The sequence below is a fragment of the Prenolepis imparis genome, unplaced genomic scaffold (genome assembly GCF_030444845.1).
Source record: "Prenolepis imparis isolate NDT839.2.m4 unplaced genomic scaffold, iyPreImpa1.0 SCAF_2, whole genome shotgun sequence".
In the NCBI taxonomy this organism is placed as follows: domain Eukaryota; kingdom Metazoa; phylum Arthropoda; class Insecta; order Hymenoptera; family Formicidae; genus Prenolepis; species Prenolepis imparis.
The window spans coordinates 19,018,298-19,040,703 of NW_028141160.1; the positions used below are offsets into that span (position 1 = coordinate 19,018,298).

Below are 22,406 nucleotides of genomic sequence, written 5' to 3' on the forward strand. Positions count from 1 at the left end.
CTAGGGAAGTTGAGGGAATTCTTTTCACTTTTACCGCAAAGCGGATAGAAAAGTATGGACTATGCGTGCACCGTTTCTACTACTTCTATATAACCGGAGCTGTGCAAGAACTCGAGTCCGCTAATCTACGTACACGCTCTATATGAGATGCTTGGCTTATTTCATCGTTTGTTTTGAAAAAGAGAGAGAAGACGTAATTGTTAATTCCGTGACTTGGTTTTAAAAACAGCAAACATATTAAGCTAACTTTTTTATATCATAATTTTATAAAATAGAATTCTTTTTGTAGAAAGAATATATCTCATATATTTTAAAAATATATCTATTTTAAAAAAATATGAATAATTGAATAATATATATATTTTAAAAATATATCTTATATATTTGACATATAATTTCTAAATAGACATAATCTTCTTAAAAAAAAAAAATTATATTTTACACAATATACAAAAGCCCAGTATGTTGCAAATATTGATGTAATATCAATTGCAAATGTAGACTCTTGTATTGTAACATATTTCTTTTGGTAACGTTAAAAATAAATATTCAGCATAAAATGTAAGCATAAATCTCAAGTGTATTATTAATACTTAATCGATAGGAACATTCGATATAAATTTAAATTTGGCTTCACATAAAGACTTGTGTTATGACATATTTTATATTATATACATTTATTAAAAATTTCTCTAAAACTTACATTAAATAATATCGTGATACAAAAATACAGTATGTGGTTATATGAGTTTACATTTTGTGCCCATCGAGAAGCGTAGTTGCGGATCTTAATAACGATACAACGCTGCGTAATTCCCTATAGCTTCTTTAGTTGTTTTGCTTTCTCTTTCGGAACCGGCATGCTCTAATTCGTTTGAAGCCGTCCATCCATCTATAGATAGTTCTTGCCATTGATTTGAGACTCTTTGACGCTTTTCTGAATCTTGACTTTTTCCATTTTTCGAATTAAAATTGCTCAGAATAGCAAAGGTAATTTACAAAATCAGAAGAAAAGGATATGATAAAGCTTGCTTTATATTCTACAACAGATTTTATATCTTTGCAAATAATTTATAATATATTATATATTATATGAATCAATGAAAAATATATTTAACATTTTAATAATTTGATATAATTTGACATGACTTATAAAATCATCTAAATTGTTCGTTTTGATGGCTACGAGAATTTTATTTATTACACAATTAGTACAATTCTTCAAGATAAATATAAACAATATCTGCAAATTTGATATATAAAAATATAAATTACTTTTTTTGTAATTCAAAATTTGTACGTTTTTGGAAGTATATAATATTAGCGATATTGTCAGTATTATAATCGCACAAGAATCTCTCTCTGCAAAAATGTCTATGAATAATATTTTTTAATTTCTTTAAGCAACAACGGCTCCGTTATTTCATTTATCTCCACAAATCTCTTATTGGCTCGGCTAAAATAATAAATATCCCCGGTATAAATATCAAACCATAGCGCGTGAATATGCAAATCGTGTCTCTCTAAACGTTTCTTCAAAAACCCGTACGATGCTATATTTTGAAGTTGTTGCAACGTATTGATCTGCAACAAAATAAATTCAGCATAACAAAGTTATAATATAAATTATATTTTTTTCTGCAAATACTTTTTCGCGACCACTAACTTGCGACAACTTGTCTTCGATAGCGAACTTATCTTCCGGATCGATATAAGCAACGAATTTTCGCAGTGGCGTCTCAGCCTGAAAAATGATCGGCTCGTGGAAACCGGTGACTTCGAGATGCTGAAATTTGGCCAAACTGCTACTAGCATGAGCGCACAACCACGCTCTTAACGGAGATATTCTTCTATTCATCTAAAAGTTTTGGATTACGATTTTACGTACATACAAAAACTAAACGCGAAAAGTATTTCGCGTTTTATTATCGTAATTATATCTATATATATATATATTATATGTATAGGATCGCGAAAGAACGCACTTGTGAAGCAAATTCCTCGTCCCGCAAAGCGTAGAGCAGATTCATCGCTTTACAATCACTATGACCGCAAACGATAACATGCCTTATATTATTTACCACGCAACCAAGCTCTAATGCCGCCGATTCGCACATAGTGAATTCGTCCACAAAATGTTGCGAGTGTGGAACAACATTACCGGGATTTCGGACTGAAAAGGAAAATTCTATTAGAAGCCGTCTGACTTTGCTTTCGGCTCTCCATGTTGCTTCCATAGATGAATCGAAAAAAATCAGAAAAAAATTATACGTATAAAATATTCAATGAATCAAAAATATTTCAGAAAATACAAAAATCTTTACAGATATATGTATTAAAAGAACAGCATTTTTACGACTTCTTGTTTAGTTTATACAGGATGTTAAAAAAAAGGGTTACATATTTTGAGAGCAGGTAGTATTAATAAAAAAAAAAAAGTATAATAAACATAGGTCCTACAATTAATATTTTCGAAGATATACAGGCTATCTTTAAATTTAAACTTATTGTCTTTTCTTATCGATTGTATCACTTTTACATTGCAATAAACAAAAAAGTACTTACTAGTTTTGCTATGGTAACATTGTATATAATAACATTAGATTTGTAAATATCAGTATCAGTATAAGAAATGAACAATAAGTTTAAGTAAAAAAATGTCTGTATCTTCAAAGATATTGATTGGATATTCATTAGACTTTTTTTTTATTTTGATTAATACTCTACCTGCTCTCAAAATATGTAACCCTTTTTTTAACACCCTGTATGTCTAGAGTAGCAAAGAATAATTATCTATTCTTTGTTAACATAAATAAAAAATATAAAACTTAATAAATAATGAAAATTAATTTATATATAATATTTAATTTATATTTAAAAAAATATATATATGTAATACATAAAATATTAATTCAAATATAGGATTGTCATGATTCTTTCTCTTAAAATAAAATATTAGGAGGGATAAAAATACATTGTATATATAATCGAAATTATATTAAGAACTGATCGAAGTAAAAGGCTATGAAATTGTGTGTGGAATATTCACAAGCAAAGGAGGAACGGAATAATTAATTCCGAAATTGGGACCGAAATAAATAATATTTAACAAGAAAGAATAATTTGCGCGTTCACTGCGCTTGGCTCTTAATTAGCCCGCTCCTCTTTTACGCTTGCGAAATTATATTGTATCGAATATCGTATACATCTCGTTAGAGAAATCTTGTCTTAAGAAGCATCGCATTTTGGAAGAAAAAAAATACACTGCGCTCTAATCGAAAAAAATAAAGAATGAAACAATAGCGATAATTCTAAAAATGTGCGCGCACGTATGAACGATCGCGATAATGCTATAATAGATTGTCGTACCGACAAACATGTCCCCAACGTTTGTTTCCGTAAATCTAGTTGGGATCATCCGGGAGTCCATGCAGGTAAAGAACACTGCTTTCGGCTAGAGATAAGAGCAATAATATACATCAGATTACGACTTTGCTGATGTTACAACTATAACTGTAGCTTGGAATTAGAATGAAAGATGTTTCGATTAAATCTTCCATCATTTCAATGCTTTTTCGTCAGCTTTTACCGCTAACTGAGAGAATTTTCTCTTAGAATTTACCCTGAAAATCATTGTAATCGTGGGACAATATGGTATGGAAAGAATTTTATGAGAATTTCTCTGATTAATATTTATCACATAAAAAATAATAATATCTATTACAATAAAATATAAAACATGTTTGATTAATTTTACTAAATTGCATAGTAAAATTAATCAAACATGTTTTATATTTTATTGTAATAGATATTATTATTTTTATAGTGATAATAAATATATTAATTAGAGAAATTGTCATAAAATTCTTTCCATACCATATTGTCCCACGATTACAATGATTTTCAGGGTAAATTCTAAGAGGGAAAATTCTCTCTGTGTAGATGTTTTAAAATGTTCGAAATTTTTACAATGATGATATAATATTTCTTTTTATAATTTTTATTTAGATTATTTTTTCTGGAATAATTTTTTTTTATATTCTCAAAGGCATAATAGGGTCATGCAATAAATTGGACATTATATATTCTAGAGTAGCAATATATTTACACTAAAGAACTTTCAAGTAAAAATCTGAACATTATATTCGATTTAAATTATTATTGATTAGCTTTGGCCAAAAATAGTGGAATCAATCAAAAAATATTAAAAATTTCAACGATTAAAAATTTTATCAAAAATAATAAAAATTTTATAAATAATTTATAAATGCTACTCTATATTAAGAATACACTTTTAACTATATATGATCACCATTTTTTGTCAAAATTATCAATAATATTCAAACTTTTACTTGTTATTCTGTTTATCCTTTTACTGTAATATCATTGATGAATAAGATAGGTTCCGCTCTATAAATATTTTAATTGAAAATAGAATCGACAGAGTAAAAGTTTTACAAACAATTTTAGCAAGAAAATAATTAAAGAATTAGATGCTTTTTTGTCTGATTGTGCATTTAATAAAGAGAAGGAAAGGTCGCCTTACACATTCACTCTTCTATTTTTTTTACATCACTTCTTCTCAGAATACTTTATGTGACGGAGAGACATCTAAGCTCATATCTTTGTCCTTCAATTTTATCATTACAGTTTTACAGTCTATTTATATAATTCTATATGTACGAGAAATATGACATTCATGACATTATAATATCATACCATTAGATATATATGATTAAGTCTAATCGGTTATTGGCCAATCGGGTTCAAGGTCATAATTTAGGTCACTCTGCATTCAAAACAAAATTATTTGATATTGTATTCAATTAATAAAATTTATGGTATTGTGTTAAGTAAATTGATTTGCAGTTTTATTTTAGGTGAATGCCCCTCGATTACTTGCGCGTAAAAATTATATCAACAAGTAGCACGTGGATTGCTAGTGATATTACACCGCGAGTACGTATATATGCACCGAAAAATCATGCGAGATTTTTTCCTCAATATCATACGAGTATACCTCAGGATGATCTCGGACTTGTTGAAATTGTTTCACCATTCCTTCCCGGTGACACTTTCTGTACTTCATGATTCCTTTGAGTATTCTGTCCATCGTAGCATTCGAGCACTATGAAATAAACTGTTAAAGATTTATTTTCCCGAATGTAGAGCAATGATAGTCACAATTCCGCCATTTTTCGATTCAATGGCGGGAAATTTAATTTCTCTTTACACAAAATATTTTTTTTCCAAAATGAGCAATCCTTAGTTTTGAATATTTTGAATACATATTAAATCTATTTCTAATTATAAATTGAAATATTAATATATTAATAAAAAAAGCAAGAGCTAGATAGTTTCTTTATATTAAATGTTATTTCTAATTCATATTGAGAATATTTATATAGACTCTATTTATCAAAAGGCAAAATATATTTTTGACGTTTAAAAAAAATGTTAGGTTTTTTTATTTTACATTTAAAAAATACACTTTAATCTGCCAAATCTCGTACACAAATCTTTTACTTATTGTTAGTATGATGTAAATGCACCATAGACACCTATCCTATGCGATTAACATCTATCATTGATCTATTTTACATATGACACTTTAATGCAACAAGCTATACATTAGTTTTAAAGTTCATATTTAAAAGAAGAGAATTCTCAACAGTAAAATTAATCAATGAGTATACAATTAAGAACAATCAAATTTTTATGAAAAACTTTTATCAGTATGAGTCAGTTTTGAGATTTAAAGTCTCACACTCAGTCTTATATTGTTATATTGTGAAATGCATATTACATAATGATATATGCAGATACACAAAAGAAAGACATATGATTGTAATGATTTATTTATTACTAATATTCATTGAATGTTATTGCAAGTCGAATTATCGTCAATTCTTAAGTCAAAAATAAAAAAATGATTTAAAATGGGACAAAAGGGAATTGCTCATACAAACACTTACATATACAAGTTCTACATTGATAAATTACAGACGTATTTATATCATACTCATATATATAATATAAATGATAAATTTGTTTTATATATATATATATATATTACGATCTGAAATACCGATAACTCCTGAAATACCAATCAGCCCTTGCGTCAGCCTCTTTCAGACATGTCAATTACTTATATACTTACTTTGTCATAGACGCTCATGTTCGAAAATTATATATTATAAAGTATATTTCGTCATCCAACTTTCTTGACAAGTGCATTCTCTCAATCACATGCTTCATCATCTTAACGGCACAATGCAAAACTCTGATTTTAGTAAATTCAACAGTTATTAACAGATTGGACCCGGGTGACGAGGCGCCTGGGTCGCGCCGACTTCTATCTGCTTAACGCCGAGCTCTGACTAGCGCGTTCCAATTTTTCAAAGTGTTTTCGCGCGTTGCGTATGTTGATTAATGTCGCCGCGGATGCTAAAAGAGTATGCTTGTTTTAACAACACAATTTTTAAAAATACAGCGAGTAAATTTCGGATACTTACGTATAGTTGGATCGGACATGATGACCATTACATATGTATTCGAGGTAAATATATCAATAAAAGCCGCAAAATTGGTATTTCTAACTTCCATGCTTTGAAACTGTGCCGCTAATTTACTGAAAAATTAATATCTTGAATATTGCGTTTTTTGCTCTTTATTAATAAAATATCTTCTCCTTGTATGCTATACTATACTTACCTACAACTCAATTTAAATTGTTTTATTATATTGGAAACTTTTTCAAAGCGATGAACATCCCTATGGAATTGTCGCTGACAATGGCTTATTACCAAAAAGGTCGCTCTTTCAAATAAAAGAACTTCATCTGCGTCAATAATATTGGCAAACTGATTTAAGCTTTGCTCGAGTTCTTTTACATTGGGTATCAACATGTATACAATGGACGACCAAGCTCTAAAATAATAATTTATTATTATTATTGGTTTGTAATCAGAATATTTGGAATATTGCAGCTTATAAAACTTTATTTATTATAATACGTACCTGTATAATGTTTCATCCCATATGCTAGTTCTGAAGCAAGTGCATTCCAAAGGCAAACTCAGTCTTTTTAGATCTTCCTCTCTCTCCCTAAATATATAATCACGTTGGTCCTCTTGCACAAGATCCATTTTGTGAACAAGACAAAATATCTTTGCCTCCGGACTATTCTGTAGTATCGCTTCTAGGCAACTTTGGTAATAGTGCATATCTTTGTCCAATTCTCTTGATTCCACGTCAAAAACATAAATTAATACCTCCACGTTTCTGAATATATTATCACGCTGCGATGCAAAATAATTTTCCATAAATGCCTCTTGGCCACCGCAATCCCATAGATTCAGCACCAAATTACCAAGGAAACGAACATGAGAATGTTCCACATCAACTGTAATCAATTATTTTATTTAAGTAAATCTTATAAGAATTGTAATTATATTCAGCATTATATATTTAAAATGATATAGTTAACTGACTTGTTGCTCCTAGACGATGAGTATCTCGTGCAATATAATTAGCAAAAATAATGCTACGCATACTCGTCTTCCCAGAACCACTTTTGCCCATTAGCAATACCTGAATAGAACATTATACAGAATATTATATTCGTATAGATTTTTACTCGGATGGAGGCACATATTAGTACATTAACATCTTGATTATCATGCAGAAATTTAGTATTTCAGGCCACACATTACTTGGAAATGTATTCAGTTTATGTAAAAAGCTAAATGTATAACATTGCAGCGCGATTTCCTGATGAATCACAGTTTCAGAAACTTCAATATTCGTGGCTCACGAGGTGTCAATGTGTTAATAAAAAAAATACGCTGTATTTATACAATATTCATATCTCTACCTTCTTCTTCATTTTGGATGAATAACGTGCGCTTCAGTATAATTTTTGCTAGAAAAATTACAGATTTTACGAGAAAAATATCTCGGCACTGGCTAACTTCGCAGTAACTGGCTGCTTATCAGCTGTTCCACCTTGGAAAAGCAAGAATCACATAAACGCGTAGCAGTCGAATTACACTCGTCAACTATCGCATCAAGAACACAATGCAGTCATGATGAGCCTGGATATGTGAGATGTGACCGCAAATGTTGACAGGTATGATTCCAAGGACGAAAGGGGAACCATTTGTCACCATCTTGGATAGGACCTTCTTCTTCTTCTTATAATTTAATGGCAACAGAACAGGATGACAAAAATGATTCATCCATCAAGCCAAAAACTGGTAAAAGGATAGGACCTTCACTGATTGATTATTACCTGGGAAAGTAATTAAAAAAAATTATTAAATATTTATAATGCAGTCATTCTTTTTCATTTCTTCGAATTTCGTACAAATATCAGCTGTTTAATGTCAAATTATGGATATATATTTTTTAATAATTTTCTTATGTTTGAAATGTTATAGAAATGGGCCTTGAAAAATCGATTCCTTCGCGCTAGACGTATCTATGTATACTGAGTAGTCACAGGTTGGGAGGGATCGTGGTATTTAATTTGAGGTAATAAACAACTGTTGTCCGAGTAAAAATGAAAAGTTAGCGATTTTGTTGAAACCACGTAAATAACTTGTGTAATTTTTACCGATACTTGGCGATCAGCCGAGAGCATGAATGATCCTGATTCGGATTAAATCATCGCCTGGCATAACTTTTTCACAAGACGATTAGCCATTATTGTACATACATTGTACGTCGGCGATGTTGCACGTACGCTCGTGTTTCGCGATTTCCAACCATCGTCCGGGATATCGGTTTTTGTGAGATTATTTATTGGAAATGTGACATCAATCTTCGTGCGAGAGATGCATTTAATATCGAACGTGCTTTAAATGCTTCACGAAATCGAATTGAAACGACGATTTTGCACTCGTCCTCAGCGTAGTCTGTCATTAATATTTAAATCTCCGTTTTCTCAGAATGGTTCTGAGTCGTAACGATAAGAGAAAGAGAAAAGAGGGAGATCTGGTGGATCTTATGGAACCACTTTCAGAATCTCCCAAGAGGTAATATTTCCATATAATTCCATTCCTAATCCAGCTGTCACATTATATTGTCATAATATTATCCAGTTAATTATTAAAAATTAAATACATTTAAAAAATATATATTTGTAATGACACTTATGTTGCATATTTAAGTAGTAACGTGTAAGAAATTTGTCGTAATGTTAAACCTGTAATTTTTTACTCCAGGACCAAAGTTCACGCACAAAGGAAGTTTGCACAAGGTGCAAATACAGTGTTCAATACATCACCTACACCTGTCAAGGACAAAGAGAAAACTAAACCTGCCATGATTACAGAATTAATAACTCATAAACGTCCAAATACGGAGGACTTTCTAACATTTTTATGCTTCAGAGGTTATTATTATATTTAAAAATAATATCAAATCTTCTTCTATATTAGATGTATTATTCTAACTATCCTATCTTCTAAAGAATGATGTATTGTACTATACTTTAAAGAATGGATATAGAAAAGTTTTTGTGTCTCCATATAATTTTTATATCAATTATTGATGAGATATAAACTAAAACATTTTCCAAAAGTATACAATATATATTTTGAAATCTAATCTATCAATTGTTAAAGAAATTTAATTAATGTAGTAAATTATAATATATTTCTTGCTTAGTTACACTTATTCTAATCTTCTAATTAGAATCAAAATATGTTTTTAAATAATAATTTTTTTTTTTAATCTAGGAACATCCACTTTGCCACCCAATTTAAATTTCTTCAACGTGAGTACCAAAAAAGAGAAACAAAAACATAAATCAGCTCGTGCTTCTACAGATAAAATATCATCCTGTACTAATACTTCTACGGAGGTTCAGAAGCAAGACACATGTCAGAAGAATGTAACAAAAGTAAAGTCTGTTGTACCAGATAAAAAGAAAGTGCCTAGTACGATACACAAAAGCATTACCAAGCTTAAAACAGCAACGTCTACGGTTCAAGCGCTTAAAAAGAAATATCAAGAACAACGTCTTGCTAAACAAAGGATCAAGAATAAATTCAAAGCCACATGCGTTATGAGAACGCGATCATGTACGGAGAGATCTATGTTGAAGACTGGTACTCAATTGGCGCCGAGAAAGTTCTTACCTAGAATAGAGACGAAGAGACATGGCTTGAGAAGTGGTGTACTGTCAGATAAAAGCAATAAATCTTTATCAAAGACGAAAATCGTGTCGTCCAAACCAAAGAAGAAAGTTAATCTGAAACCGAAAAATAATGATACGTCATACACAGATGTGTCATCCGAAGAAGAGAAAGATGATGAAAAGGACGATGAAGAAGAAGAATTACCTGTGGAAAAGTCGACATCGCAGATAAAACGTAACATACAAAGAGGTATTCAGAAAAAGATTTGTACCAGAAGCAAATCGGAGATGAGAAGAGTTACGAGATCTCACAGTGGTATAATCCCTTCGCAAAATCCCTCCAGAAGACCTACCAGGAAAACTAAGGAAGCAGCTGCTGTTTATATGGAAATTCTTGGTAGAAAACTAGTGAGCCCGGATCTAGAGAATGAAGATAATCTTTCGGTCGAGAGTTTTCCTGAACTGCCAAATGCTCGTAGAATAGCGCAAACGGAGAATGAGCTTAAAGCCAAAGTAAAACAGACTAGTATGAAAACTATTAATAATAAAACTAAGGATTCTAAGGTCAATTCCTTCAACAGTAACGGTAATAAGCGATTGGATAAGAGTAAAAACAACAAACTAATTCTAAAAAGCAAACGTCTGATGAGAGTGCAGAGATATTGCGAGGAAGATAGCGACGAGGAATCTGAAACCTCAATAGAAACGAACAATACGAGACCCATTACTAGACAGAGTCTTGTTGGGAAAACTAGTGACAAACCAGTCGGTAGGAGTCTCAGATCGTCCTCCAAAAATACAACTGTACAAGCAGAAGTAACACAAAGCAACACAAATAACAAACCGAAGATTCCAGTTCAAAGTATGAAATCTGCTAGGGATAAATTTGTGATGAAACGTAAACGTGAGCAAAATCTGTCTAAAACACCATCGTCAGATAAGATTAGTGGATCGAAGCAGAAGAGTTTCAAAAGTGATCAAAACAAAAACGTGGAATCCGAAGAGGAAACATTGGGAATGCTGCTTAATAAAATGAAAAAGAAGAAAGAAAATGATGGAGAAGAAGAAGAACGGATCTCCGATAGCGTTAATAATGCGAAAAATAGCGAGACAATTTCCAACGATGCGCAAAAGACGCCAACGAAACCGGATCTGCCAAAAGTATCGGACGACGAGGAATCGTTTCGCGGATTTACCAAGAAGGCGATATCAAAAGGTTTGAATTCCTGTCACGCTAATGTTAATTTACTAGAATCAGAATCCAACGACAAACTGAATTTACACAAAACGTTAGACGCACCGAATCAAACGGCGAATCAGAGCACAGCTTCGCAAGAAAATAATCAAGAAAAGACTTTATTGGTCAAAGTTGCTTCCCCAGTCGCAAATATATTAAAGGACGAATGCAGTACATCTGTGCAGGATCAAAAATCAATATTGGATCTGTCCATCAAAACACAAGACTCCTTATTACCGTCGATCGAACAGGTACAGAATAAAAAGTGTAATCACGAGAATGAGGTTTCTCCTAATCTTATAGATATGCCGTTGTCGACTCTACACACGAGAAAAGAACGGGTGAACATGTCGACCGAGCAGATAGAGAAGTGGCTGAACGAAAGCTCGCTCGCCAAAGAAGAGAGCAAGCTGGAGATGGAGAATGTTTCCACCTTCAGATACGAACCTACGGGGAAGTTGAAGACGGACGTCTCGCATCTGTCTATCCCGACGAAGATCCAGCATCTAGTACGTCCCGTCAATGTAACACTTTCGAAATTAGGGGACAAAATCGGTTTGAAGAACCGTACTGCGATACAGACCAGAAACGTAATAGCAGTAACATCCAATGCGCATAACGTCGAAGCGAAATCGCAGAATATTGTCAATAAAAATAAATCTAATACCGAGGAACTTTTAAGAAATGTTAAAAATAAATGCGAAAAGGCAAATAAGGAAACTGTTGAAGATACCAGCGATACTGTGTCGAAGTCGGATCAAAACTCTACAGACGGTTCTATAGAGAAGAAATCACCGACGGAAAAGAAAATATTTCAACCGCGAAAATCCTTTATACCCAAAGTTAGACAACGTAAACTGGTTATTCCGAATGCGAATGCATTTTCACCGGAAAACGAGAGCAGCGTTTACGCGTTCGAAAGCGACACCGAGGTTCCCATCAGCACACCTTTCAGGAGGAAGATTAAGGATACCGCGAGCTCGACAGCCACGGAGACCAAAGTACTTGCTGAAACTGATAAATCGAATGCTAAATCAATTAAGAATAATTCCAGAACATCGACGGACGACAAGAAGAAACTGTCGAATAACACGAAGAAAGAACAGGAGACACAGGGCCCGATAAGTACAACGAATACGACGCTGAATAAATTTGAACTGCCCAAGAATTTCGCAAGCTTAACCAACGTCCAAGTGTTACCGCTCGATAAGATCAAGACGAGTTGGAGCAACGTAAATTGCAGCGCTTCTATAGCGGTTCAGGTGAATCTTGATGAAACTACTCAGGAGCAAGAGAATACAGACACGAGTCAGCAGAAGAGTACCGAGATATCTACTCAAACCGAAACGAGTAACGAGAACGACGACGACAACGACGGACAGCTATTTTACATTCCGTTGCAAGCTGTTACGAGGAGCGGCCCGAATTTGGTACAGGGGCAACAGCTGATACAAGGTGTGGCAGTCAAACTCGGCACGGAAGGACCGACCGGTCCTAATCAAAGAGTACTCCTTCGGGCTAAATTGGTCACTAAGCCACCCTTATCTGTAGCGCGTTGTCCACCGATAGGAACGGTACAACCGACAACGCGTACTCCACCTAATCCCACGGCGATCACAGTGGAACAACAGGTTCCGTCGACCTCGACGACTACAACTGTTTCGACTGGGGTGGCAAGTATGCCGACCTCACCAGCGAAGAATGATACCTCGGTACCAAACTTGAGTCGTCAAAATGTCAGTACGAGCGCGAACAACAATTTGGAGAAACTCGCGAAGTCTCCAAAGTTATCCAGGGAAAGAAAAACTTCTATCGATTCGACAAAGAGTGGCAAAAGGTATATTTAATATTCTATTTTTAAAACATAAAAATCTGGTTATATATTACATATAATATACATATATGTATATATATATATATATTATTTTATGAAATTCTCAACTTTGCTAATATAATAAACATTTTCTAGGACTCAAATGAAATGCAAACAAAAAGGATCTGAACTGTATTCTTCAAGTAATAACACAACGTTTCCAAGTGCGAAGAGCATAAATAATGAGGCTCGCGTAGTCGAGGCACCCACGTTTCATCCAACGGATAAAGATTTCCAGGATCCTCTGGAGTACATAGACAAAATAAGACCGGTTGCCGAGAGGTTTGGAATATGTAGAGTTGTGCCTCCGCCAAATTTTAAAGTAAATATTATATAAAAATAATATCCTCTTAATTATTAGAATATAATATATATTAACTATATATTAACTAATATATATTTACTAAATATATATAATAAGTACTACGATTGTATTAAACTTTAAATTTAATCTTTTAGCCAGAATGCAAGGTATCTGATGACATGAGATTCACGGCTTATAATCAATATGTACATCGCATGCTTCATAGATGGGGTCCTAATGTGAAAGAAATGATGGCTATTAAGAAATATTTAGCCACTCAAAGTATTACTCTGACTCAACCACCATGGGTAAAGTCATTTTATTTTCTAATATTGTGTATAATTTAAGAAGATTTAAAGTTCAATTGTTAATATATTAATTAATTCTTTTAGATTGGTGGAATGGAAGTTGATTTGCCTCACTTGTACCAAACAGTTCAAAATTTAGGTGGATTGAAAGAAGTTATTGAAAAGAAAAAGTGGCAAAAGGTAGCAGATGGTATGAAGATACCTAAATCTGCACAAGATCGCGTTACCAAATTAGATGATATTTATTGCAAATATTTATTGCCATATGATACTTTATCCCCGGGTATGCATATTACACATATTATAAATAATTAATTTTAAATATGATAGTTTTTATATTACATAAATTATTATAAATTATTATTATATACTTGTTTTCACAGAGGAACGCGGGAAATTATTTGACGAGGTTGAAGCTGAATGGAAGAGAAAAGAAAAAAAAACTTTGCAAAGGCAGGAAGCGTCATCCAATGATAATGATGAGGAAGACGAAGATGATAGTTCTGATGAAATTGAGGAATGTATTGTAAAAGTAAGAAACTTTAATTATTATTAAAATTTTCGCAAAACAAATGTTAAATAATTTTCTTGATCTGGAAATACTTTTTAATCTTTAATTTGAAATAAGTCTGAAATTTATGTAAATCCTAAAATTAATTCCTTCATTAAATTTTTACTATTTCACCAAAAATTAACATATATGCATTTATTTTTTTATATTTGTAAATATATTTTTAATATATTTTTTGTATTGGCAATATAATTGTTATATATAATTAATAATAAAATTAATATAATTATATTAATATAATTATTTAATAATTAGAAAATATTATTGATACATTACTAGTGTTAAGGCCAATGTCCACGATGCTAGAACTCGGTCCAAATTCTCGGACCGAGAAGTTTGTAGCCAATAAAATTGCCGCTTTTCCGTAAAAGCTGCAAATTAATTGGCTACAAACTTTTCGGTCCGAGAATTTGGACCGAGTTCTAGCATCGTGGACATTGGCCTTTATATACGATAATTAAATTGATATATATTAATTACATTATATATGTTAATAAAGGGAAGAAACATGCCGTTGAACGCTTTTTACCGAATCGCCCGTAATACCCAACGTATGTGGTTCGGCGAGAATCAACGAGGAAACGAAGCCGAAGGCGCATCAGCCGACGATGTGGAGAATGCGTTTTGGAAACACGTTGCCGAAAGGAAACGTCACGTCTGCGTACACGCGGCGAGCATCGACTCGAGCGGTCGTGGATTTGGCTTTTCCGTTGCCAAAAATAGTCCGTTCGCTAGACACGCCTGGAATCTCAAAGTACTCACTAACAATGCCGGATCAGTATTGAGAGCCTTGGGCCCGTTAATGGGTACGCAATTTATGAATACACCTTATAATATTTTCATACAAGCCGTGTAACTCTCGCTTACTTTTAGGTGTGACTGTGCCAACGTTGCACGTGGGTATGTTGTTTAGCGCTTGTTGCTGGTATCGCGATCCACATGGTCTGCCATGGATAGAGTATCTGCATACGGGTGCTAAGAAAATTTGGTACGGGATACCTGACGAGCATAACAACAATTTCCGACAGGCGCTCTCGAAGATGGTACCACGATATTGTAAGAATAAGACTATATGGTTACCTTCTGACACTGCCATGGTCCCGCCGGAGTTGTTGGTCAACAACGGTGTACCGTTATGTCGCACCGTGCAAGAACCGGGACAGTTTATCGTTGTATTTCCAAAAGCGTTCACGTCGAGCATATGCACCGGTTACGTGGTATCCGAAAGCGTATATTTCGCGCAACCATCCTGGTTGGAAACAGCCGAACAAGTATTCAAAGTACGTGTACCGAGCTGTTTCTCTGAAATTTGTAATGATTTGATCTAGTTATTTATATTGAAACACGATATGTGCTTTCAGGATATACAAGACAGTTGTGAACCCTCTATCTTTTCATTCGAGAGGCTATTATTTAATATCATTAATGATACCAGATCTCATATAGATATATTAAAACAGGTAAAATTGAAAATTTACACTATTACAAGATTATAATTTAAAAAAAAATTAAATCGAATTATTATATATTAGTATATATTTCTGAGTATTTAATACTATTATATATCCCATTAGATATTGCCGAGTGTGATCAAGATCCGCGAGAAGGAGTTAGATCATCGTAAACAACTGGAAAACGTGGGTCTTAACAATAGAGAAAGATTGCCTCTTCCAGACAGTGGAAAAGGAAAGAAAGGGAAAAGAGTGAAAGAGGATGACGGCGATTTCGAATGTGAGACATGTAGAGCCAATTTGTTTGCCTCATTGGTAAACAATTCGCAAGATGATAGTGTCTACTGTTTGCCGCATGCATTGCAATTAATCAATCATAAAAAGCAGATTCTGAAACATTGTACTCTAATGTATACCTATGACGAAGTAAGTATAACATCTTATTGTATTTAATTAATTAATATATTCTTTAATTGTGTGCGAAAACTGTAAAATATCAAAAAAATAATGTTATTTTAATCTTTGTTCACCAGGATGAATTAGATGGATTGATTCACAAACTGGAATACAGGATCGAAGCCAAATCTAAAAAACCTAATCAAATAAAACAAAATAAGTAAAAAAGATATGTTATTTGTTATTTAATTTATAAAAGATGAAAGTTGACTATTATTTATTAATCGGCAATAGTTATTGGAACTAGAAAACGTGATCGCATTCTTTCGCTTATTATAATGAATGATTTCATATAATCGATAGAAAATTATATTCATATGATGAATGTATAATATATAGTAGGATAAATGATTTTTTAAATATAAAAATAAGTGAAGTTTTCTATTAGATTATGTGAATTTGAGATTCAACATTCTTTAAACAGCAAAAATAAACGAACAGTTACATTATTGTGATGTATCTTTGTAGTACAATTTTTGCAGTTTATTTTTAAAAAATATCCATACCGACTATAATTATTAAATATTAGAGCAAATTTCCAAAGAGGCGAAAAATCATATATCCATAGTTTTAAAAATTTATCATAATGTGATCTTGTCTACTTGTCTTGACTATTGATTGACTATTTGTCCTGACTTACAATTAGATTAGATTATTAGAATACTAATAATTGCTTGTGAGAGTAACAAATATAATTTTGTAATTATATATTATTATTTATTAAGGAGTCATATATATGCGTTTAATAAGATTTTGACAATAGAAAAATAAGGATATTCCAAAATATAATAAATTATTTATTAATATATCTGTGTCTGTGCGATTTGAGAAAATTATTAATATAAATATAATATAATATATTGACACAGGAAATATATATCTGCTATGTATTTTATTTTATATACATATAGTTCTTATAGAACCTGCTTAAAATTTGACGAGTTGTTAAAAGTTATATAATCCTTAGAGAAAGCGAAACAGGAGAGAGTATCATTATGTAAAGTATAATTTGTATTTTGTAGATGTTTATTATTACATATTTAATATTTCTCTTTCTCTGTAATATGCAGATTGAGAGAATAAATTTGCAAGATATAATATTCATATTGTTGTGTGTGCCCATGTCGAATATAGCTTTTTAAGGGATTTGTCTTCTCAAAGAATTAAAATCCACGCACAGATGAGAAGTTTACGCTTCTTTACAAAATATATTTCAATAGATATAATATAGATCATCTTGGTTATTCACGTATGAATTTTTATATACGTGCACGATTACAGATTGAATTTTGAAAAACTACAGACTGATCTTATCGCTGTCGATTTATATATTCGATTTTAGAAAATAAATGCAGTAACTCTGATAGATATCAAATGCTCTAGTTCTTGTTTTATATATATTAACTCGTCACTTCTCGATAATCATCTTCCGAACAGTTGATCAGTTTTCTAAAAACTTGATAGAGTTGCTTTTTAGTTTATCACAACTTATTTTGACAATTACTAATAATTTAGAATGCTTAATATTATTATGGAATTAGGACGTAATGTAAAATATTTATTAAGCTCTAATCAAGTTAGAAAACCCATCCTCGAAGATATGAAAATTACATAACTTTATTAAATTTTTTGGTACAGTAGATACATTATTGTTAACATAATGAATATAGTACATGTAATCTATTATCAGTTTATCGTATTTTATATAAATATAAATAGAATATTATATATATATATATATAATCTTTTTAAAATAAATTATATATATTTAAATTTTATATTAATGTAGATGTCAATTAGTATGTGTCATTCAAATTTATTGTGCGTTTATCATTAAAAAATTATTATATACACAAATTGAGTTATCATTGTCTTATTCGGGAAATATATCCTAAGAGTAGACAACTAGAGTGACATAATTTAAAAGAATTTATATTTATATCGCATATAGTTCGCATGCAAAGCTCTGGTTTATAATATTTAAAATAATAATAGCAATAACAATGTTAATAATAATCTTCTTCACACAGATAGTGGCATTTCTATATCCATATTGATATACGACAAGGTTCCATTTCATATACTTTCTATGTTTGTACTTTGCACTTCTATAATATTTATGTATATCAGACTTATATGTATAACAATAATACACTGAAATTTATCGGAATACTTTTACATGACATTTTATATTACACATATATAATATATTAAGTCTTTTATGCTTTGAATATCCCAAAACACAAATATCTAAAAGAATCTTAAAGAACGTCTCAAAGACGTCCTTTAGAAAACTTACAATGCACTTTGTTTCTGGTTATATCAAATTTTACGCCATTTATAAGGCATAAAGTTGTGTGTAAAATTTATAATGTTAGCACTTTATTATTGGCTGAAAAATGTACACTGCGAAAATATAAAATACTGTAAGTCATAGACATCGTTTTAGAATGCTTCCCTTGATAAAATAATTCCATGGATCATAACTAAATATTCATCATGTATCACTGTTCCCTGCGTTGCAAAATATCTGACAGTATTTGGCTCGAGTTATCACCCTCCCTCAAATTACCATCTTCATCCGAACTAAAATCGGCATTAAGAAGATTCATTAGAGACGTTGATTTTTCTGTCAATAATGGTATATTAGAATCAGTTCCCTCTTCATGTTTAGCACTGTTGCTAGTCACTTTTGATTGTAATTCCAAATTATCAATCACTTTCTTCCTATTGACTAACACCTTCTGGACAACATGGAGCATTATACCTCCAAGGCACATTAACAATCCTATAAAGTTAAGGCCAGTCATTTGATCACCTTTCAATGCAAAGGCCAGCGCTAATGTACATATTTCCTGTAAAGAACCAGAGAAGAATTGAGAAGAGGTAGAAATTGAAAAATTGATTAAATGGAATTTATATATATAACATTTTGACGCATTTTTTGTATGTATATAATGTCTAATATTATATTTATATATTCAAAATATGTTTGTTTATGAATTATGATCTTTTCATAATTTATTAAAATTGTTACAGTGTTTCACTGAGAAGAAAACACGAGATATGTCATGCAATATGAGAAAAAGTAAATCAAATTAATAAATGTTACCATTTACCTTAAATACTCCCGAGATCGACAATGTCAGACTAGAAGTGTAAGTAACAACTAAAAATTCCATCACTTCCATACTAAATGCTAAAATGGCACCTGCTATTACAGCACTTGCAGTTAATAAAATACTACCGACATCACTCCAATCGGTAACTCTAACACCAGTGTATATTCTACTTCCTAAAATTTAATTTAATGTTTTCAATATCGTAAATAATAAAACATGCAACGTACTATAATTAAATCATGAAGAGTCTAAAAAGAATTTTTTATTGCACTTATATAAAAAAGAGAGATGTCTAACTAATTATAAAATTTTAACAAATAAAATCATCAAAAGATTTTAATGAACAATAATTGGGTTTTATTGATATTAAAATTGTGTTAAGGATAAATAATATCTGGAACGTTTTTGCATTCACTTCTTCAGCCAAAACGTATAACATTCTCTCTTAATACAACATGGTAAGATAAAATAATACTTATGAGAGACCAATATGTATAAATGAAAAACTGATCTGTCGCAATTCTACCAAAGGTCATATATTTTTCTATTTTCTCTTTATCCATGTCATTCATTCTCAAAAAATTATACTGATCAATAGGTGATCAAATTTAAAATCAATCATGTATGTAAAATGTGAATTACCTTCAAACCACACAGTTACAGATACTGCAGGTAATAGCATCCAAGGTTGCATATAATACATCATGTCTATCGGATCGTGGAGACCGAGTTTGGATCTTTGCATAATGAGTTGTGTCATGGTCCATCGAATACCACTTGCAAACGATGCTAAGAGACACAATATAAATCCAAGAACACCAAATTGGGTAGATTTATAAGTGAACATTGCTAATCCTCCTGCTATCATCACCACTATTCCTACTAGAGACCATGACTGCAATAAACGAAAATTATTATTTGCCTGTTAGAAGGAAATATATGCGAACTCTGATAAATAATTATATAATAAAAAATAATTAAAATTGTATAATTAAAAATTTCTAATTAAAAATCAAACCTTTTTCTCTAGTTTAAAAAGAAGAGAAAATCCAAGAATAAATATAATGGTGGTTGATTTAGTCATGGTGACCCTAGGAAAGAATTCAACTGTATAATAATAATGAATGCCTTATGTTTTATATATATAATTGTCGTTATAATATTATTTATACCTACAAAGATATTGAAATCAATGAAAGTGCCCAGTTGGATAAACCAATATCGACACCACTTGCCATGCCAGGTACCATTATCGAATAAATTATATTTTGCCATGGTAGATTTAACCGTCTGCCAGTGCAACATCTTCTGATGCAGCGTATTAATGCGGACAGTAGGAACTTTATAATCAAATGGCAAACTACTACTCCAAGTGGAAAATTAAATCCCTAAAAATATTATAACAATTATTAATAAATATTTTTTTTTAATATGTAGAGAGAGAGAGTTTGTTTCTAAAACAAAGTTTTTTTATGATAATTAAATAATATAAAATTATATATAACTAAATAATAATAGATAAAAGCAAGTTATTAATTCATTGTACATGCAATTACTCACATATGTATTATAAAGCCATGGATTATAAAATGTAAGGCTTATTGATAAAATAAAGTAAGCGAAGATCAATAAAAACACTTGGTATGCTTTCCTCCAAAATGTGGGTTCTGGCTTTATTACATTTTGGAAATCTGGAACATTTTGTGGATAGTACTCTGATGTATCCACATCATCTCTAGCAATTTGATATTTTATGTGCGAGCGTGTCATATTCTCTAAATTAAAAAATTCTGAAAAAAATTTAGGAATATATATGATTAACAATATATTAATTTTAAAGAGAGAGAAAGAGAGAGAGAGAGAGAGAGAGAGAGAGAGAGAGCCGGAAGAGCAAGGAAAAATAACTTGTTTTATTCTACATATTGTGAAGAACAGAAAAATCTCAAAAATTATTATCTCTATAGTTTTCAGTCATGCTTTCTGAAACTTATCATGCTTTATGTAAAATGCATATAAAATAATTTGTAACAGCTACAAATATGTTACATATATATTTTTCTATTATTGTGTTAAATTACTGTTATAATATCGTAATAAAAAATAATCTTTGCAAAAGAAACTACAATGAAAAAATATATCATAATCTCAAGGTATATAATTTTCAAAATAATAGCTTTTACTGTCTTCAAAAGAAACATTCATTTTCCTTGTGTAATTTAATTGAATTTTTATTTATTATTTTTTATAATTTAAATTGACTTTACAAAATGAAGCACATAGTTATTTCTGCGCAATACGAGATAAAAAATGACAAAAAAAACGTAATGAATAAATCGTAAAAATTATATATTCATGAAAAAACATACCGTTTTGTGGAGCCTTATGCATAAAGATATCACTAGTAAATCATATTGCAGGAATTGATACGTATATAAATGGTATTAAAAAAATGAGGAGAGCGTCCATACGTCACTCACAATACCATAGTTTTCCTGAAAATAAAAATTGAGAAATTAAGATTACAGTGGAGAAAGATTATTATAATCGCGGCGATAAAGAGGAAATATTATCAGAAATTTTTAATCGCTCACCTTGACTTTAGAGTGACACACACAAACATAACCTGAAAGCCAAAGCTGTCACCTGTTACCTGTCACCGCGACTCGCGACCACGATATTGAAAAGAATTTTCGATCTTATCAGGAGCTTCTGTCGCGGACGCGTCTACGAGGATGGTTCGCTTATCAGGTTGGCAGCGACAAAGCAAGCATGCTTGTGTTTTTTCCTTTTCTCTCCGATCACCTGTCACCTATGCGCGACTCACACGCGCTACTAATAAAACGCGTAATTACTATATCGGAGTATCAAAAAAGAAGAAATTACCGCGCTAGCAAAATTGATATCGCCTCTATTAGATCATCGAACTCTAAAAATAATCGA

General features: G+C 31.4%; 4 protein-coding genes across 5 annotated transcripts; 1 reads left to right on the forward strand and 3 right to left on the reverse strand.

Moving 5' to 3' along the window:
* Positions 1–665: 665 nt before the first annotated feature.
* On the reverse strand, positions 666–5,214 carry Cahbeta (carbonic anhydrase beta). Its single transcript, XM_083031540.1, has 5 exons — positions 5,021–5,214; positions 3,370–3,454; positions 1,986–2,173; positions 1,667–1,858; positions 666–1,584 (listed from the first exon to the last, which is right to left on the reverse strand). Exons 1-5 carry the CDS (start codon positions 5,111–5,113, stop codon positions 1,375–1,377), a joined length of 768 nt encoding a protein of 255 aa, XP_082887666.1. The 5' UTR covers positions 5,114–5,214; the 3' UTR covers positions 666–1,374.
* A 238-nt stretch (positions 5,215–5,452) lies between these two features.
* On the reverse strand, positions 5,453–8,014 carry Raga-b (Ras-related GTP binding A/B). The gene is made up of 6 exons (XM_083031552.1): positions 7,877–8,014; positions 7,494–7,593; positions 7,021–7,405; positions 6,715–6,930; positions 6,516–6,631; positions 5,453–6,447 (listed from the first exon to the last, which is right to left on the reverse strand). The coding sequence occupies exons 1-6, from the start codon at positions 7,886–7,888 to the stop codon at positions 6,356–6,358; spliced, it is 921 nt and encodes a 306-aa protein (XP_082887678.1). The 5' UTR covers positions 7,889–8,014; the 3' UTR covers positions 5,453–6,355.
* Positions 8,015–8,174: 160 nt separating this feature from the next.
* On the forward strand, positions 8,175–18,008 carry Jarid2 (Jumonji, AT rich interactive domain 2). 2 transcript variants are annotated; one of them, XM_083031541.1, is made up of 13 exons: positions 8,175–8,301; positions 8,442–9,038; positions 9,228–9,397; positions 9,744–13,218; positions 13,351–13,576; positions 13,714–13,866; positions 13,951–14,149; positions 14,250–14,398; positions 14,937–15,243; positions 15,311–15,717; positions 15,799–15,897; positions 16,012–16,314; positions 16,422–18,008. In XM_083031541.1, exons 2-13 carry the CDS (start codon positions 8,953–8,955, stop codon positions 16,506–16,508), a joined length of 5,661 nt encoding a protein of 1,886 aa, XP_082887667.1. In that variant the 5' UTR covers positions 8,175–8,301; positions 8,442–8,952; the 3' UTR covers positions 16,509–18,008. The 2 variants fall into 2 exon arrangements, with proteins under 2 accessions (XP_082887667.1, XP_082887668.1); XM_083031542.1 differs by lacking the exon at positions 8,175–8,301 and having other exon boundaries at positions 8,442–8,535; positions 8,952–9,038.
* On the reverse strand, positions 17,946–22,300 carry LOC145932546 (solute carrier family 35 member H1). Its single transcript, XM_083031551.1, has 8 exons — positions 22,058–22,300; positions 21,833–21,958; positions 21,027–21,256; positions 20,643–20,854; positions 20,485–20,557; positions 20,109–20,361; positions 19,464–19,639; positions 17,946–19,199 (listed from the first exon to the last, which is right to left on the reverse strand). Exons 2-8 carry the CDS (start codon positions 21,852–21,854, stop codon positions 18,849–18,851), a joined length of 1,317 nt encoding a protein of 438 aa, XP_082887677.1. The 5' UTR covers positions 21,855–21,958; positions 22,058–22,300; the 3' UTR covers positions 17,946–18,848.
* Between the last annotated feature and the right edge of the window lie 106 nt (positions 22,301–22,406).

Coding starts and splice junctions, on each gene's coding strand:
- Cahbeta (XM_083031540.1), bottom strand. CDS start 5,113: ATGGACAGAATACTCAAAGGAATCATGAAGTACAGAAAGTGTCACCGG. Junction 2,174..3,369: donor CGTTGGGGACATGTTTGTCG/GTACGACAATCT, acceptor TTTCCTTTTCAG/TCCGAAATCCCGGTAATGTT. Junction 1,585..1,666: donor TCGAAGACAAGTTGTCGCAA/GTTAGTGGTCGC, acceptor ATTTTGTTGCAG/ATCAATACGTTGCAACAACT.
- Raga-b (XM_083031552.1), bottom strand. Junction 6,632..6,714: donor CAATTTAAATTGAGTTGTAG/GTAAGTATAGTA, acceptor TTAATTTTTCAG/TAAATTAGCGGCACAGTTTC. Junction 6,448..6,515: donor CATGTCCGATCCAACTATAC/GTAAGTATCCGA, acceptor ATACTCTTTTAG/CATCCGCGGCGACATTAATC.
- Jarid2 (XM_083031541.1), top strand. CDS start 8,953: ATGGTTCTGAGTCGTAACGATAAGAGAAAGAGAAAAGAGGGAGATCTG. Junction 9,039..9,227: donor CTTTCAGAATCTCCCAAGAG/GTAATATTTCCA, acceptor TTTTTACTCCAG/GACCAAAGTTCACGCACAAA. Junction 16,315..16,421: donor TAATGTATACCTATGACGAA/GTAAGTATAACA, acceptor TTTGTTCACCAG/GATGAATTAGATGGATTGAT.
- LOC145932546 (XM_083031551.1), bottom strand. CDS start 21,854: ATGCATAAGGCTCCACAAAACG. Junction 20,855..21,026: donor CATGGCTTTATAATACATAT/GTGAGTAATTGC, acceptor TAATATTTTTAG/GGATTTAATTTTCCACTTGG. Junction 20,362..20,484: donor TTTTTAAACTAGAGAAAAAG/GTTTGATTTTTA, acceptor CGTTTATTGCAG/TCATGGTCTCTAGTAGGAAT.